This window comes from Pyrus communis, chromosome 16, assembly GCF_041283825.1.
Source record: "Pyrus communis isolate YQ-2024b chromosome 16, ASM4128382v1, whole genome shotgun sequence".
NCBI classification, from domain to species: domain Eukaryota; kingdom Viridiplantae; phylum Streptophyta; class Magnoliopsida; order Rosales; family Rosaceae; genus Pyrus; species Pyrus communis.
The window spans coordinates 11913578-11933540 of NC_142580.1; the positions used below are offsets into that span (position 1 = coordinate 11913578).

At 37.3% G+C, this 19963-nt stretch overlaps 1 protein-coding gene and 1 pseudogene across 1 annotated transcript; one reads left to right on the forward strand and one right to left on the reverse strand.

The window, feature by feature from the left end:
* Positions 1–7081: 7081 nt before the first annotated feature.
* On the forward strand, positions 7082–9182 carry LOC148689981 (uncharacterized; annotated as a pseudogene).
* A 4738-nt stretch (positions 9183–13920) lies between these two features.
* LOC137730475 (putative membrane-associated kinase regulator 1) lies at positions 13921–15325 on the reverse strand. The gene has a single exon (XM_068469465.2). The coding sequence runs from the start codon at positions 15183–15185 to the stop codon at positions 14007–14009; it is 1179 nt and encodes a 392-aa protein (XP_068325566.2). The 5' UTR covers positions 15186–15325; the 3' UTR covers positions 13921–14006.
* Between the last annotated feature and the right edge of the window lie 4638 nt (positions 15326–19963).

The window sequence follows — 19963 nt, forward strand, 5'->3', positions numbered from 1 at the left end:
GTAGACAGTTTGACATATTATACTATTAGATTTGTTGATTTGAACAATGCATCACGTTACATATAATTTAGATTCATGTATCATAATGAGAGAAATTAGAAAAATTTTGTTACTTAAATAGAATATGAGAAGTGATTATCATACATCTTTTTTTTATTTCTAATCATCGAATTGAATAAACCAAACTGAATCAACTGATTAAAAAGAAGTGTATAAAAGATTAAAAAAGGTATTACGTGTTTATCATTTTCGAATAAAAGATAATCTTAAAGCTTTTCATGCTTTGTCTTTTTATTGTTTTGTAGGTATTAGATTAGGGTAAATCCTATCAACCTTGCAAGATACATGTGATTATGTTGGAGAGGGGGATCTTTTGCTTTTTCAAATTTAAAACAGCACATAGGAGCAGGAAACTTTAAATTAGGATTATCTCATGGATTAGTGGTAATTAATCTAAATGAGTTTGGATTAGTCAAAGAGAGATTTGACTCCCCTGCTTACAGGGGCAGTATAAGTTATAACATGTTAGTTAGGGGTCCCAAGCATGTGGCCACATGTGCCATTCTGAATCATAGATACATTTTTATGACCAAACTACCCTTCTATAGGGTTTGCCTCTTTCTGGTATTTCATGTGAATTCCCCTCTCTTGGGTTGGTTTTCTTGTCATTTTGAAAGGTTTTTGAAGTGGTAGATATCATGCCAACAGCTTAAAAAGCTTCCATTAAGATTTGGGGAGTTATAATTATAATTAAATCAGGACAGCTAATGAATATTTTTAGGGTAAATCACTAAATCTAATTATTATTAAGTATTGGGGTTGTTGTGTGGTCCTTCAGTGTCCTGTATTATATGTCTTTGTTGTAAGACTGAGGGAGACAATAATGTCTCAAAGTGTTTACTCATCTAATAAACAACATTAACCACCATGTGATACCCAAATTATTTCTTGGTTTTAACAGTCATCAATTAATGCCAGCATTTGCATCACAAGTCATAAGACTCGTTCGAAAGTGTTTTTATAATTCCTAAAAATGCTTTTGGATAAGAAAAATTTTGGGTTTCAAAAGTAGAAGCACTTCAAGTGTTTTTTTTAGGATTTACTCGTATTTTTACTAAGAATTGGTTTCAAATAAATTTTTCATCAAAAAACTATTAGTCAGTTTAAAAGCAATTCCAAATGATAGTTGGTGAAACCAAAGAGAATTAGGTGTATAGATTAAAATTAATATTAAAAAATGTATGATTATGTTAAGAAAATATAGCACAACCATTACAATTTTTTGGAAAAAAAAATCTGTCGAATAAACTTATTTGAGAGATTCCTCGATTATAAATATGTGATATGTTGATTGTCACTACACATAAGTTTGACCTTACTCAAGACTTTCCTTGTAACTAGGTGGTTAATATGGTAAAGGTCTGTTTGAGACTGCTTTTGGAGAGGTTAATAACACTTCCTAACTTATAAGTGTTTTTGGTTGATACAGAAGTGTTTTTTGAGAAGTATCTGCCAAGTATTAGAAACACTTCCTAAATGCTTTTCCTTAAAATACTTTGGAATTCTAATAAAAAGTTACCAGTTTTTCAACCATGTTTCCTACTTAAGTAGTTTCAGACGATTGATAAATTGTAAATAACTTCTGATGTTATGTACCTCATACATAATGTTCACGTGCTAGGTGATTGAGACATGAGTCTATAACTTTCTACATCTAAACATAAGGCTTGTGTCTAGCTAGACCATATGATTAACATAATTTTTTAACGGTTCCAACATTGTTCGTATATATATCATTTTGTGCAATCGAAGGCTAGTACGTACTTGTTACTATTTATGTATAGTGTTGTGACAGACAATAGTAAAGGATTAAGACACAAGAACATAGTACCCTTCCTATTTGTCACAAACGTGACTCGTTGGATTGTGTAAGTTTGTAACGTTGGAGAAAGGGAACCACAAATTTTGATATGTTTTAGACGTACTTACTTTTGCAAGAAGGATTAAATGCACCCAAAAGATAAAAGAGGTTATTCGTTGGAGGTCATGAAATATTTTCAATCCTAGTTATGGCATCCTTTTTAAATCTTGCACGCTCTCTTTCGTTTTAATTTATTCAATTGGACGATTAGAAAAGAAAAATAGTGTATAAGATAAAAAAAAGTGCGTATAAATCACCGCTCGAAATAAAAACTCGGAGGCAAAGCAATGTGGGTGGCTAACTGTTGTGGGGGACCATTAAATATTAGCATACAGATGATAGACCACTGTATTAATTAAAGATTAAGAGGAGGTTTACTCTGGTTTCATGCAAATCCCAGCTGTTAAATACTCCATCATGGAGCTCTAGTTAGAGAGAGAGAGAGAGATTTAAGTTCTTGGACTATGTGTTTGTTTAATTACTTTCAGTTGGATACTTAACACTGTAATTTGAAAGACTCAGGCCACACAGTATAATATATAGGTTAGGTGGATTGAAAAGTTTTTCTGAGTGTAAAGATACTTTTAGTGGTTCATGAACAGAGTATTGTTATAATTCTAACAACAACAAAAACTCCGTGACAAATGTAAAGAATGCTCCACAACTGAAGTTTATTGTCACTTACTTAAAAACTGCTTATAATTAGAAGTGAATCCTATAAAAGCGCTCTCTAACCCAGTCTATTTGTTAACGTTATAATAGAAATATTTAAGAGCGGAGAAAATTTAAGCAAAAACGGATGGATGGATTTGAATGTGGTTGCGGTTAGCAAGGCCCAAAAACCTCACTAGAGTATCTCCCATGCAGTATAGCATGAGCATTTTCATCGGGCCGTGATCATAGGATTACTTAAAGGAGGAGTGTTAATTAATCTCTGCCTCCGACAAAAAAAATTAAAAAAAAAAAAAATCTCTGCATGCAGTCTTTCAAGTTTCAACTAGATCTTCTGCTATGAATCATTTTGGAAGCTGCACTCTGACACCTTCAAATAATTCCACGGATTTGTATCCTCTCCGGATCCCCTTCTTGGGGATCCCGGTGATCAAGGTATAAAGACCATTCATCAAAGATCGTGCGACCACAATTATATGCTTTTTATATTTTTAAAAGTAAAGTAATCTTGTTTTGCGTAAAAAACATTTAATTATGGTCGCACGATCTTTGATGAACGGTCCTTGTGTCTTGATCATTGGGATCCCCAAGAAGGGGATCCGGAGAGGATCCAAATCCTAATTCCACTACTTGAGGGAGCCACTTCTTTTGTTCTTTAGATGGAGATAATCGAACACTGGACATAATCCAATCCACATCCACATTTACCAATGAGGAAAGATTGGCTCTTTAAATTAAGGAAGGAGTTCTTCCTCAAGACTCTTTGTAATCAATTTATAAAATTTTGTATTTATAACTAGAATCGTTCATATTATAAATCATTCTGTAAGATTATCTCTACAAAAAAAAAAAAAAAATTAAAATAAGGTTGTTTAGTCATTCAATTACAACAAATAGATAACGGTTCATAAAGCTTTTACGATATCCGACTATTTGTTTTTATATAGTTCGATAACTAAACGATCTCTTATTTTATTGATTTTCTGCAGAGATGGATCATTACAGAATGATTTATAATATGAACGAATCTGATCACAAACACAAAGCTTGTGAATCGGTAACATCTTGAGGAGGAACTCCTTCTCATCCATTGAGGAGTCAAGTTAATTCTTGTTTTGCCACCTAAGCTATCTCCACTCTCATTTTTAGTAACTTCTGAGTATGGTTTTACCAATTGTAAGGGGCTTCTAGTTCAAGTAATTAAGAGCATTTATTTTCGGTTTTTTGGACTTGAAATTCAATATTTGATTCCCCTCCCCCAACTATTGATTGTTATAAGGAAAACAAAATAGGCTTATTAGTCGAAATGCTTCCTGAACCTGCTATTGAGTCTCAGTTTACCTCTTGAAACTGGTTTTGTCTCACTTTACCCCTTGAAACTAACATTTTCAACTCTTTTGTCTCACTTTACCCACTTCCGTAATGAATTGTTAAATTTAAGCATATTTTAGACATTTTAGTTTTTACACATTTATTTACCTCTAGCCTAATTTTTGACAACTCTAATTCAAACGCATAAATTTTGAGCATTTTTAAAAATAAATTATTCAATCAATAGAAAATTTCCGAGCAACAAAATCATTGTATCAATCAGAATAACGGTTACATTTGTTCGTAGAGTCATTTCACTTGCAAAACATCTATGTATTGGCTCGAAACTTCGCAATTGAAAAATATTCATTACAATAAAATCAGTATACCATTAAGCTATCCAAAATATTTCCCAAACCAAAAAAAATCATTTAAAGTAAATGTGCACAGTTTGAACAAGCTCATGCCTAGTGGAATCAGTGCTCAAATTTTTTTTGTTTCAAAGTGTGCACATTTGCTTAAATGATTTTTTTTGGTTGCAAGTGCAATTACTCTACAAACAAATATAACTCTTATTTTGGTTGATACAATGATTTGTTGCTCGAAATTTTTCTATTGATTGAATAATTTATTTTTAAAATGCCCAAAATATATGTGTTTGAATTAGAGTTGTCAAAAATAAAATTGAGACTTGTTTAGTGTGAAATAAATGTGTAAAAACTAAATTGTCTAAAATACCCTTATGACACATCCCAACCCGGAATGTCAACTAGGACTCCGAATTGAGCTGTGCTGGCCGACACCAAGAAGGTGACGAAGCCATAAAGTGTAGTGATGTGGAAAATATGAGTAAATTTAAACCTAAAAGTGTCTAAATACAAGAGTGCGCCGTGAGCAGGAATGAACCCAATTCACATGTGATGATAGAGCATAAGTACAGTACAGTAAAATAGGGTGAGAATTATATCATCGATGATAATCACCTACACCAAGATTTGCCAATAATCCTCGTCGGTACAAAAACTCTGTTACTAACACCTAGAGGGGCAAAAAACAAGGGTGAGTGGGCCTAAAAATAAAGTTTTAATAAAAATCTTTTGAAAGTGTTATAACCCCTCGCCGTAATACCCGTATAGTTTCCAGAAAATAATATTACTACATAGGTATAAAAACCAATGCCCAAGAGCAGCGAAAACTAAAGTATGCCATGTCATAATATCTCAACATTAATAAATGTAAACCAGGTGTGAAACCAATATAAAATAGTATGACAGTCGGAGTCACCTAACGTGACCTGTACGACTAGACCTGTAGTTCATCAATCTAGGCTAGCACATGAGTTGGAGTCACCTAGTGTGACCTGTACAATAGGTTGGGTATAAATATGTACGCTCAAGTGCTACGGTCACATGAAAGATGTGCGATAAATCGCGGGTCACCTACGAGTCGGAACCACCTATTGTGGTCTGTACGACAGGTTGGCACAAGACTTGGATTCAAGGTAAGCGTGCGATGCGAGAGGTGAATAATCACGTGAAGGCTGGCCCTAGCCCCAGGCGGGAACATTAATACCCATGCAATACAACCCATTCAATCACATAATACTTACCTGAACCTTACTTGAGTCTTCGCAGCATCACACAATACAATTCACAAGTGTAACAATGCAATATTTAAATGTAGCTTATTTATGACATGGCAAGCAAAGCATGGTTCCATATAAAAAAATGTTTCTGGAAACCGTAAAGTTTATATATATATATAGGAAAAAGACCTACTCACCTAAGGTCCGCGTTACAACTCCCTAGTACGAATATTGAGGCGTCATGAACGATCAGTGCCTAGAACAATTATCAAATCACATCTCAGAATCCTTATTGATAGGACACGTACCTTACATAAAACACATCCCAAAGGACGTTCTAAAATGATTTGAAACCCATTGACCAAAAGTTAACCGTCGGTCAAAGATCGACGGTAGGGTCCACAACCCTATGTAACTGCATCCGGAAGATTCGCATCACATATTTCCAATCCGTAACTTCCAAAGATCCACATTATGCTTCTAAAACATCATACTAAAGTTTCATTACGATCCAACGGTTGGATATCCGCCAATTGCAAATTCAAGTGGCGGTTAACGTTTTATTTTATGAACTAACAAATCCAATTCGGGAAGATTTGTACGTCGGATTCCAAATCTGTAAGTTTCTAATATCCTCAAATATTACATACTATAATGTATTAAAGTTTGGTGACGATCCAACGGTCGGATCGTCAATTCATATAAGGATCAAGTAGCGGTCTCTATCAAAACTATGTTCAAACGATGAGATTTCATCAATTGGACTTCACCTATGGAATTGGGTTACCAAACTTAGCTTATGAAGGTCAGGAGGTGCCTCGCCCCACACGCCGCCGCACACAACGGTCCGCCGCCCCGACTTGTCGGAAAAATCAACTATTTCTAAAATTCTCAAATTTTATAGGAATGAAGATCTCAACAAGTAAAGCAAGTTTCATACATGTGGCCAAGTTCAATTTGGCCGGGAAAAGCTTCAAATCGTCAAGAACCCGCCGAAACCCTAGAATTATGTGTTCTTCAATTCGATCAATCTACCACACCACCACCCATAAAACTGTTTGGGCTTTGTTCCTGACCTCCAGATAAGTGTTTTGGTGGTGGTGACTGAAGGTAAGTGTTTCAGAAATGGGTGGATCGCCACCTAGTACCCACCAAGCCGTGCGTCGGCCTTCACGAAATTGGAACCAAAACTCTCTGTTTTTAGGCTGAGATGGTGGATAGGACTCTACTGAGTAATTTTTAGGTGATTGAGGGTGGTGATTCAACGAGAAAAATAGCATGATTTGCCCGAAATCAAACCGGGTCACAAACTGGTTGGTCGTGGGTGTGCACAGGTTGACGGGAAAGAGACCCCTCTTTCTCCTTTCCCGATTTGTTGCTTCTCTCTCATCTGATTGGTCTTTACCCTTTAGGTATGGTTTGGGGTTGAGGTGATTTTAAAAAAAGCTGGTATGAAAAAAAGCTGGGAAAGTTTTTGGTGTTTGGTAAACACCCCAAATCAATTTTTTTTTCAAAGTTTCAGATGAAAAAAAGCTAAAAAGTGGAAGTTGCAAAAGGCAGCTTCAAAAAATGGCTTATTGTGGAAGCTGCCAATGTTGCCCTCCTTTCTCCTTTCTCATTTCTCCCAACTCGGCAGCTCCACGCTGAGCCACCACATCGTCTCGCTAATTTCCTCTACCTACGGCCTCTTCACTTCCTCTATTTTCCCGAGTCCCTTGTCCTAGCCGAAGTCTTTCGAGTTCGAACCCAAGTCGCTATTGTCCGACCCGAGACCGCTGCTTTCCGACCCGGAAGTCATTAACTCATGGGAGCTTATAGACGGGCTTAATGCCGACAGTTTCAGATTATCGTCCTTTCGCCGCCCAAACCCTTCGTTTTCTTAGAAAACTCCAACCCGAATCGCGCAATTCTTAAATCTCCGTACGAAAGCGTCTTCCGGGTGAACAACAAGAAGGATCCACTTTACCGGTTCGAGAAAATATGCCCGCCGGGCGATGAAAACAGAGTCGTTGTCTAGGCAGAGATAAAAGACCTCTGGGTGATGATTGTCAAGCGTGACGTGTCAATGGATTGCGAGTTCAGAGAAGAGTTGAGCGACTTGATGAAGGGGAAAGGGAAGGAGGCGGCGGTGCCGCCATGGGTGTTTGTGAAAAGGATATATATAGGCGACTTTGAGGAGGTGCTGAAGATTTTGGAGGAGGGTTTGCTGGGTGAGATTCTTGTTAGGTGTCCAAAGAGAAAAGCTGGGTCTGTGTGTGAAGGGTGTGGGAAGGCAAGGAACACTATCATATTGCTTTTTCTTTTTTTTTTCTTTTTTTCCAAATGCACTTTTACAAAAAAAAGTTTACCAAACACTATACTGCTTTATTTCACAGCTGCTTATTCTCAACAACACAGCAGAAGCAGCTTTTTTTCAAAGCACATCAATACCAAACTAGCCCTTAATCTGATTGGTCAATCTTCCCGCAAGGTGGGAGTTCAATTTATTTAACTGAACTTTAAATAACTAATTTCAAACGTCCGTAACTATATCATTATAATCCGAACTCGCAAACGGTTTTCGCCTATGCGTTCATAGTGATGAGTACTACGAGGATACACTAAAAGAATAAGTCATACGCCTCTCTAACCGATGGTCAACGAAAGTCAAAATCTTTACCTCAAGGGCATTTTCGCAAAATCACTAATTAAAATTTTATAAAGCTTAGAATTAGGGACGGGTTGTCACACTTAAATTTAATAGTCCATTAACGGAAGTTGGTAAAACGAGACAAAAGAGTTGAAAATATCAGTTTCAGGGGGCAAAGTGAGACAAAACCAGTTCCAGGGGGTAAAGTGACAGTTTCAGAGGGTATTTCGACTAATAAGCCAAAAAAATATGGTATTGATTCACTTATATTATAACATATTATTAACGGATGTTATAGCCTAAAGTATAAACTCGTCACTAGCATATAATATAATTTGAGAAAATTAGTAACACAATGTTGGCATGCCATGTGATGCTATGTGCGGTGTTAACCGTTAATTGTCAATTAATACAAAGTTTTGTTGTGACTATCAATCCTATATCAAGGGAAATGATGGACCTTGCATATATGCTAATAATAAAAGTGTAGATGTAACAAGAGAGTATGAATATCGCTTCCCTTACTAATCTAGATTGCCTCACTCATCTCTTTCTTGTAATTAAGTATTTTACAAATGCAGTCGCACGCAAGATAGGGATATGGTTAACTCAAATGGTGGTGATATATATATATATATATATATATATATATATATATGATCTATTAATTTGTGCATGTCGATTGCAATGTGATTATGTGGTAAACTAATTTAGGCGGTTGTTTAATTTTTATTGTTGTTTTTCTTTTCTACTGGTGAATTAGATCGATTGGTGAATGACAATATTTTTCTTAAATCATAAAGTACAGGAGAACGATATTGATATATCGATCTAACTGCATGTGCATGTGCATGCAGCAAGCAACCCCCACAGAACTAGTTATCGTCGTCCTTGGGGGGCTGGTAGCACAACCACTCAAATGCGAGAGCAATGCTGAGGAGCATAATCATGCCAAATTAAGCTGTCCCTCGTGCTTAGCTTTACTGTTCAAGACTACTAGAGTTGTTCTGACATGGCGTTTTCCAATTAGTTCAAGTATCCTATCATTGCATGTAACAAAGTGAAACAACTAGGATACATAAACTATTTATCCTTTTAAACACAAATCCTGTTTGCATGGCATTCTCGTCCTCTACCGTAACTAGGATATATAAACTATTTGTCCTTCCAAACATAAACCCTATTGCAATCAAAATAGGTGCATATCAGTATTTTTTTCGCCTTCATAAAGCTCACCATTTTTACTCGATTTTTTTTAACACTCGTCAAATATAAACTCTATATAGTCGAGTGAAATGGTGTGAGTGGCCTTGAAAAAGGAATTGTTTTTGTCTGTACCATTATTTGACGGAAAGGTGAATGGAAGCGAACATATTTGCCAAATTGTAAGATAAATTGAACTCTGGGTTGTTAATGGTGAAGTTGTTTAGTTTGGATTAAGTACTGGTTTGGTACTAAGGTGTTTTTATAAAAAATGGATATAAAAAAAAGCTGAGCTAAAAAAGGTGTTTGGTAAACACTTAAAAACAACTTATTTAAATTGGAAAACTTCATATGTCATTTGTTGAAAATTTCCTTTCAAAGTTAATGTAAACCACATGTAATTACCCCTCTCTCTATATACATACATATACTTTAGGGTCTCTTAAAATATGGTTCTCCGCTTGCCCTGCCAATGAGGCAATCGCACTTTAAGTTCACTGTGCAGTATGCACTGTAAACTCTCTCATGTTACAACGTGTGATTAATTTAAAATACCGATACAATGACTTCCCGTAGAAAAACTTCTGCAATGGTTGATAGATACTATTCAAACTTTACATATATGGCCTCAACCCCCAAATACTGTACTAGTAGTAGTACGTGGTGTGAAAGGGGTGGCTATTGTTCATTGAGGGGGCCATTGTATTATTTGCTTAAGGTCCGCATGAAACAAGTTAGATTCAGAAGAGTGTCATCGATCTGGCAAATGACAATCTACCAGGTCCGAATTAATGTGATTTTGTCCACCTCCATAATTTTGTTTCTGAAATATTTGCCATAATAATCTATAAACTTGATTTAACTGTAAATGTGTGACATATACAAGCATAGTAATGACTTAAAATGTTGTTCTTGTTCCATATTCGTTTTGAAGAACCTCACCACACAACGAATTAATAAAAAAAACAAACAAATTTTTTTTTCTTGTGCTGTTATCGTTTGGTATGCAGACGAGACGGGACGGGACGGAACGGAATGAGACGGGACGGGACGGGACAGGACGGAACGGAATGGAGCGGGAGCAAAGATGCCCTCGGATGGAAACAAGGAGGAAGAAGAAGGAGACAGAGAGGTTATAATTTTGTGTTCCACGGATGTGGAACGAGTCGTTCCAGGGGGGTGAGGTGGAACGAAAATTCACCCAAAACTCGTCCCGTGGAACAACTCGTTCCATCCGTTTTAGGCGCACCAAACGTGGGACGGAACGCCTTGTCCCACTCTGTTCCGTCCCGTCCCACGTACCAAACGGTACCATAACGAGTTAAGATTTTGATAGGTTCAAATCTTTCATCCTACAGCCAAACAAATTCGTGGAATATCAAAAACGCCGGAAAACAACCACAACTTAATGGAAATGGTAACCTTACTCATCCAATTCCAACCAACATCTAGGGGTCTACTCTGTTATCTGAATTTTTTGTACTTAGGGAACTTAGATTTGAAAAAATGTCCATAAAATTGGAGGCTTGGCAGCTGCTTCCCGTATTAAAATATCCACCGTCTTTATCCAATCACGACCTCTGAAGCTTTACGCAAAACTCCCATTTAATTTAATTTTCTAATTTTTCTTTTAATTGTTTTAAAGCCAGAACTTGAAAAATATTTTATGTGTACCCAAACACAAAGTATTACGTAACGTAATATAATATAAGTAAGCGACATAATTGATATGTCTTATTTTAGAATATGCTTTCTATGTTACTGTAGTTATATTATGACATATATTGTATCGACTTATATAAACTTGATTCTTTTCAAAGGATTTTTAGCTAAAAATGGTTCATAAGATTTAAAATCGATAGAATTGGTCCCTGAGTTTGTTCACCATTAATCATTTTGGTCATTCCGTGAAAAATTTCCGTTAAAATAAGAATAAAAAAAACAAAAGGTTTAAACTCTGTTTACTATCTTGAAATTTTGTGGTTTTCAACATTTCTTTCGTCCCAAAGTCATACCTAAAGTGTAAATTTTGGGACAGTCTTATACATCCGTTAGTCAAACTGTTAAATCTCCCGTTAACTGTGACATGGCGTCCATGTGGACAGTGACTGGGTGCCACATGTCATCCACGTGGAAATTAAAAATAAATTATTTTATAAAATAAAATAAAATTTTTATATAATAAAAAAAAATTTAAAAATAGGAAAAAAAAAAGAAAAAAAAAACCTTCATCTTCCCCAAATCCCACCCGTGCCCACCCTCCCATCACCCACTCGTCTTCTACCTCCCCCAACCCCCTCCCTTCCTTCTTCCCTTTGCAACCCGCACCCTCTCCCCCAAAACCTCCCCCAACCTCACTCCAACCACCAAAACCAGTCTCCCCCAACCTTCCTTCTTCCCTCTGCAACACGCACCTTCTCCCCCAACCCGCACCCTCCTTTCCTTCTTCCCTCAGATCCAAGCTCACTCCCAAAACGATAACACACGACCAAAACGACAACCCACGGCTAAAAGATTTGTCCGGTGCTCCTCTCCACTACTGATTTTCGACTTTCCCGACACATCTCCCCCCTCTGATCTCTCTGTACCAGACCTACTCCATCTTCTTCACCTCCCCTCCCTTCTCCTAATCCCCAAAAAAAATTCAATTTTCAGAAAAATTGAGCAAACCTAGCATAAAAAACCCATAACCCAAAATATTTTTGACCCATTTGACTTCAACTTCGATTTCTTGCCGTTGCGGCTGAACTCCAAACCAAATGGTGACGGCAAATTTTGACGATGTGGGGGTGCTCGGAGAGGTGGCGGCGTCATTATACTGGGCGTGCGACCTGTTTGGTCGAAAACTTGAAGAATTTGGTGCGTTTTAATTTGAGGATAAGCTGGGATTGAATCTGCGTGTTGGATTCAAAATTTGGTCGTTTTTTGGGTGTTTGATGGTTTCGAAAATCCAAAAGCCAAAAAGCATAGTAGAGCACTACATGCAAGGATAAAAACGACCACGGGTTGGGGGGTCGGGTTCTGACGATAGGTGGAGAAGTATGGGTCGGTGGAAGTTCCAAAAGCACATTGAAGAAGCTAGTGCGAAGAAGCAGCGGCGTTGTGGGTCGAGGTCGATTTTTGGCAGGAGTAGTGAGCGGAGTAGGACCCGGAGGTGTTGCTCTATTGGGGCTTTAGCGGGGAGGTAGGTGCAGGGAAGCGGTTTCTAGCAAGAATAGTGAGCGGAGTAAGACTTGAAGGTGCTGCTCTGTTAGGGCTTCGGTGGTGTTGCTCTGTTGGGGCTTCAGTGGGGAAATAGGTGCAAGGAAGAGAATGAGGGAGGGAGAAGAAGGGAGGGGGTCGGGGAAGGAAGGGGTCGGGAAGGGAGGGTGGCGGGGAGGGTGCATGAAGTCTTTAGTTGCAAATTGGACATTTTGGGGGGTTTGATTAAGGCTAGCTAAGTGCGAATGAGGGTGGGATTTGGGGAAGACGAAGAGGTGGGTGATGGGAGGGTGGGCACGGGTGGGATTTGGGAAAGATGAAGGTTTTTTTTATTTATTAGATAAATTTTTTATTTTATTTTATAAAATAATTTATTTTTAATTTTCACATGGATGACACGTGGCACCCAGTCATTGTCTACATGTGTGCCATCTCACAGTTAACGGGAGACTTAACAATTTGACGAACGGATGTATGAGACTGTCCCAAAATTTACGCTTTAGATATGATTCTGGGACGAAAAAACTTAATGTACTAAATGTTGAAAACCACGAAACATAAGGGTAGTAAACAGTCTTTTGCCCAAAACAAAAATACCTCAATTTTTGTCTAAACATTTATTAAATTGAAAATATTTTGTCGTTTTATTCCTTATTTAACAAAGACTTCTCATGGAAGAGTCAAAATAATTAACGGGGAATAAATTCAAAATACCTATTATGAAAGAGTTAAAATGATTAACGGAAAATAAATTCAAAGTATATATTAATTGATGGTGAACAAATTTAAAATTAAAATATAAAATATTATTTTGAGTAAAAAGTCAATGTCCATAGAAGTCAGAAACAGTCGTACACATTTCCAGAAAAAAGCTGATGCATAAAAGTTTATGACAACTGAAATAATCATCCCAAACAAACACGGAAAAAGCAAAAGCCAAAAGCATAACTTCATTCCGGAGAAAAAAAAAAAAAAAAAGCATAACTTCATGCTATAATAATTTACGTTTAAGTACAGTTTTAGTTTTTTGCGGTCAAATAATCGAAAAACCAAAAGCTAACAAACCAAACACAGCCCTAGAAAAACAAGATTCAAGTTCCAAGGGGCTAACATAACCAATTTTGATCGATTCCTTAATATTTGAGACCAAATCCAAATGAGTGTTTCCAAAGTACCACCCATCACATGCATCATCTGAAAGCAACTTGCATGTAAAAATTTACCATTATATGGCGTTTTGATTAAATAATGTAATGATACATGAAGATTAAATTATATATGTTATTATATTATTAAATCAGAACGTTACGGTATATAAATTTGTTCCTGTAAGTTTTTCTGAAACCGTCATGTATGCAGCTAGTTAGATAACCTAACTCTCTCTTGGTAACAAACACAGAGATAAAAATACTTATAATTAACTTGGGATCTAATTAGTCATACAAATTAATTAATTATTTTACATTTAATAATTAATTTGGATCTCAAATCTCATGACTGACCATGGTTGTTGTGCTCTTGCCATGAACCAAGGAGTTCTTGCAATGAGCAATTGCGCCTTGAATTGCACTCTGAAGCTCCTCCATCGACGATCTGTCCCCGTACGATGACGTGCTACTACTAGGGCCACCACCACCCGAGCCCGTTAGACCCCCAGTGCGGGAAAGAATCCCCGAGTGGCTCGGGGATCCCCGCATTGAAGAAGGGCAGCTAGAAACGCACCCTCTCTTTCTAGGGTACCTCAGGTTACCGGAGAAGGAATGGGAAAATAGTCCATGATTATTAGAGCCATAATCTTTATTAATATTCCTTGCCGCCGTCGCCGTGCATTTGTCGGGTGTTTTCGTTGATGTGGTCGTGACCCCCACTCCTCCTCCTCCTCCCCCCATTTTTTGTTGTTGTTTTTGGGAGAGTTTTTCATACAAGGGCTTCACCTTCTTCAAGTACTTACTAATAACCTCCTTGGCAGTAGTGCTCATGCGTTTAGGTTTCACTGCATTGTTAGATCCGAGCCCCGCCGCGGCGGCGTTGTTGTGAGGATCTAGAGTGTTGTCCTTCTGCACTTTCGGTTCCTTCTTGAACACGGAGGAGAATCTCGATAACGAGAAGTACTTCTTCTTCGAAACGCCGTCGTTGGAGTGGACGCTCACGTACTTATTGTTGTTGTTATAGTTGAAGGCGCGCTTGAACAACGACTCTTCGTTGTTTTCCTCCGTGACGGAGCTGGGGCGGCGGGAGGAGTCACATGATTGGTCGGCCAAGAGCACGAGGTCGCTGGCAAAAGAGGAGGTAGAATCTCGTGACTCGTTGGAGGAGCTGCCGGTGGAGTCACGCGACGTGGTGGTGTCGGAGGAGGAAGAGTAGGACGCGGAGGAGGGGAGGAGGAGGGTCCGGACCATGGAGAGGCGAGGGGAGAGGTGGAGAGGGAGGATCTGTCCTTTGTAGAAGAGCTCGTCGGCGGGGCAGACGGCGTTGGAGGATTTGCGAGGGGAGAGAGAGATGGTGAACTCGAAGTCGGAGGAGGAGGAGGAGGAGGAATGGAAGGAGTGGGTGGGTGAGGGCGGTAGGGTTTGAGATTTTTGGTGGAGGTGACGGCGGTGAGGGTGAGGATTGGGTTTGGTCATATTATTGGTCGGATCTTTTGCCGTGCTCAACGTCTCCATTTTTGGTGTGTTGAGCAAATGAAGTTACATGTAATGATTTTTGTGAGTTTGATGAGGGTTTTTGTGGTCCGTCAATTTTTGGAGAGGTGGTGGGTCGTGTTTTGTACGTTAAAATTTGCGTGGATCTGGGTTTTTGAAGCTCACATGGGATGATGGGTCTCCAAGTTTGAATTCTTATTTTTCTCTTCATCTCTTTATGCTTATGAGTAACACAAGTAACATGTTTTTTTTTTTCACCCCATAATTGAATCATATTTTATAGATTGCATGATAAAACGATTGATGATTGAATTTTTTATTTAAATAATTAAATAAAGAATTTAACCATCAACAACTACATCATAAGATTACAAATACGAGTTAAAAACATAATCTCCCCACTATTTTCCTAATAAGAAGTAACAACTTGATTAAAGCGTCCCACTTACATCAATAAAAACCAAATATATATATATATATATATATATATATATATATATATATTTATTAATTTAAGAAAAATAATAAGATGATACAACGGTGTCATGAATGAATGAGGATCCTCTACGTATCGTCTTTGTCTCAAAGATTCTTCAATTATATTTGTTCATTGTAAATTATGTAGTCAATTTTTATCTCGTACTATTTATATTCAATTTAAAATAAAATAATTTCTAATCGTACAATATACAATGAATTAATATGATTGAATGATTTCTGAAATTCTCACAAAAAAAATCGATAGAAGATCTCATCGTCCTAAATAAACCGAAAAAATTACTGCCCTCTCTTTTGGCTGACTGCTGTGTATGACGATAGCAGTGGCCAGTGGGTACTGATTAGATTGTAGAGATTCACGTGTCTGAAGCGTGAAAGGTGGGGTTTACTTCATGTATTTATGTAAGGTATCTTGGAGCTAATTGGTGCATTAATCGAAGAAGCTAGGGTGCTGAAATAAGGCGAGCACGACCCACTTAAATAAGGCACGATATGTTTTAAGTTTATTTAAATGAGAAATAGTACAGTCATTTAGTATTACGATCTAGTAATATTATTTTTTTACCTGTAAATAAGACGTCTTAGTTTCGTCTTAGTTTCGAATATCGTAGATGACAAATTCGATACTAAATTAGGTTGTTCATTATGTGACTTAACGAAACTTTTTTTTTCCCTTAATGTAAAATATATCGTTGTACTAAAAAAAAAACTCGATACGACGTGCCAGGATTTGTAAAATGTGGACAGACCTAGCCTAAGGTATAGACGTAATGGACTAACCAGTTCACGGCCCATTGGCCCGTCATTGGTCGAGCACAGCCCGCGGCCCTAACTCATTATGGAAAATCTCATTTATTCATTATGTTTTCAATTACAAACATACATTTTAAAATTAGTAAAACTTAATATTAGTTATATTTAGCTTAGTAACATGTCCAGATAATTTTTTTTGTAATTTTAAAATAATTAAAAATTAAGTTTTTCTGAAGTCGGGCTGTTTAATGACTCAAACAACACGATATAGGTCCTAAAAGGCCAGGATCCGAGGGCTAGGCAGGGCTAAATATTTTATTAATTGAGTAGGCCCAAGTACAAATTTTTTATTAAATGAGCCTACTCAAACGCGACCTAAGTCCACGTGAGACGACCTTAAATGGGTCGAACCGCGTTTGCACTTCTAGCCCGTATTAGTGAGAGCATTGCCACTATATGCTGGACATATGGCTTGTATGATCACCAGAATCACTACAATAATACAGTTAATGTGGTTATGTGTGTGCGTGTGTGATTTTAAAAGGATTAAAAATGCCAAGTAGGTCGTGTTTGATCCAACAGGATCTTCTCCGGATCTTTTTGGTAAAGATTCTGGGGATCTGTAAATCATGTTCGTTCATCGTATATCGTGCGGACAGTTTTTGTCATGTACTACTTGTATTTAATTTTATATGAAAATATTTAAAATAATTTTTTACTGCACGATGTACGATAAACGGACACAGTTCACGAATTCCTGGGATCCTCACAAAGAGGATCCAGATTCGTGTTTGATAATAACGGGTTTAAAATGATCAATGCGTTTTCAAATAACCAAAAGGGTTTATAGCAGCTTTTGACGTGAAAAATTGAAAGTGATTTGATCACAAATGCACTTTGGGAAATTTTATTTGAATCCATGCAATCTCTTTATACAACCAGCTTACTCTTTACACCCATATTATTTTTAACTAAACTATCAATATATTCTTTAAACCCAAATTTACCACCTAAATTACCCTCATCACAAACCCAATTTGATAAGTAAATCTATCTTTACACCTATTTTCAAAAGGTAAAACATCTAAATCAAAGCATATGTTTTCTTCAGGCCTAAGCAATCTTGTAATTCTTCAGGCCCTTTATAAGCAAAACGTTATTGAGGGATTGAAAGAATTGTTCAAGGAATGGGATCCATTTGCTTTAGTTTTGATATGAGGTAGGCAAATGTTGCTATATGTGAAGGAAAATTTGTGAAAAACAAGTTCATTTGAGCAACATCAACAACATGCAATTAACAATTAAAAGGCGGAATCATGTTTATATGCACTCAAAAACAAAACTTAACCCATGAACTTCAAAGCCTAGTAGATAGGTGAACCAAGACTCAACTCAAAACAAAGTGAGTTGAGAAATCAATACCTTTGTAGATTCCTCTTTGCATAAGCAAAGGCTAATCACCCAAAGAGAGGGCCTTCATTCCTTGCATCTTAGATCCATGGATTTGGATGGATGAAAAGGTTTCTCCAAGTTCCCAAAATTGAGAACCTCTAAGTCTCCACACCAAGGCAAGATTGAAGAAGAAATGAGTGATCTAGAGGAAGTAAGATTGCTAGATGTTCCCCTCTAGATTGGCCGGCCATTTTGGAGAGAAAAGAGAGTTTGTTCTCATCTTTTCTCCTTAGAAAAACCCTAAGGATGAAATGGCTATAAAGATGTCTTTATACCACCTCACAATGGAGTGGCAAACTTGCAATTAAGCCAAGTTTACTACCCTCCTCTAAATGGCCGAATTTAAGGGGATTTATTGGGCTATTTGGGCCTTTGTGAATCATTATTCATTAAGTTGTCATACAACTTAAGTCAATGGACTTGACGTTCGAAGCCCATTGGGCCTTAAGGTCCAAAACTATCCCGAGGTCTTTAACGAACTTATTCGTTTGATTAATTAACATATTAATTAATCCTTGCCATAAATAATTAAACCATTTAATTATTCTTACTCATCTCCGTTGAATCTTCAATCTTTACCTTACACGGTGTACGATCCATTAGGTTCCTTTTAGCGAGGCAGTGGGCGATTCAAACTCTTTCAAATCGATTGTGAATTGGAACTTACTTTCAATTCTCCCGTTAGTGATAATACACTTTTAGGGCTTCCACAAACCATGGTTGACGCCTAGCAGCATGTCATGGTTACCCAAGCTAATCAGAAGAGGTGGAGAACCTATTCAGTTTTAGGATTACAAATGCAATACGGTCTTTCTCTAATACAATACTCTTGACCACATTGTTTGGTTTGATAGTTTATTCATGTCTACTATCCAATGTGAGTCTTGTGCTTATATGGTTACCTTGAATGTGATTTGGAACGCATTCCAACATCTCATTCATACTCTGGCCAGAGATTCTAAATCATATCATAGAGTATTCTCCCTCAAACAGTTTGAAGGTTAGAGATCCCTTGTTGCGCATTCACTTGCCTCCATGGCTAAGTGGCTTAACCCCAACGATGCCGTGGACACCCTCCTGATGGAGTGACTTTGACATAATCAAAGATTAAGGACCTAACCACAAGACAACTGTGATGCCTCAGGTCAAAAGACTAATTTGCATTATCCCAACCATGAGTTCTCATGTGACATGAATATGAGAACTCTTCGTTGATCGTGTTCAGTGAACTCATTCTCTATTGAGCACCTACGTACTTGTCTTGATGTCACACACACCAATGACTCGAGACTAGTCACTCTCCCTGAGAGAAGACATAGCACGTACTGATCTTAACGGACTGTCAATGCCCAATTGACAATCCTATGATCAGGAACGTTTAGGATGTGTCAACGAAAGAATGGTCTCATGAATCTAACTTCTTTAGATTGCATTCTTCCAATCACATATTCCTTGGACTTATCGTTTAAGCATATAACATTTATATGAGACGGCTCAAACAATAATCTTTGCCCTTTACATTTAAACTACATTAGTTTGAAATGTCCATAAAGTATCATCATATGATTGGTTTTAGGGCACATTTCCAACAATCTCCCACTTGCACTAGAGCCAATCAGCTTAGTCATCAGTGATGATACCTCTTCTGTAATTCATTTCATAAATGGCTGAGTAGTAGGCCTAAACAATGGATATCTATATGTTATTCATAGAAGCAACCTTGAGAATAACGACGTCACCATTATACATGATTCTCAATCATGTGGTTCAGTCTCTCATTTGAGTTCGGACCTTGATGAGACCTTGATTCCCTGGCTTGAGCTATCGCCCCATTAGTGTCATACACTTTCTGGTTGGAACCGAATGGAGAGTTCATAAATGAACTTTCCCATCCAAACAACAATGTTGTAAGCTTCTATATGGCAATATATTTTGCATACATGATGGAACACATTAAAGTCATTACTTTTAACGTTTCCACCCAAATATCTCTTTAGTCATAATAAAGAGATATCTCATTATCACTTCATTCATAATGAAGAGATATTCTATGATGGATTAGATTCATAATCTAATACATTTACGCTTCCATTACG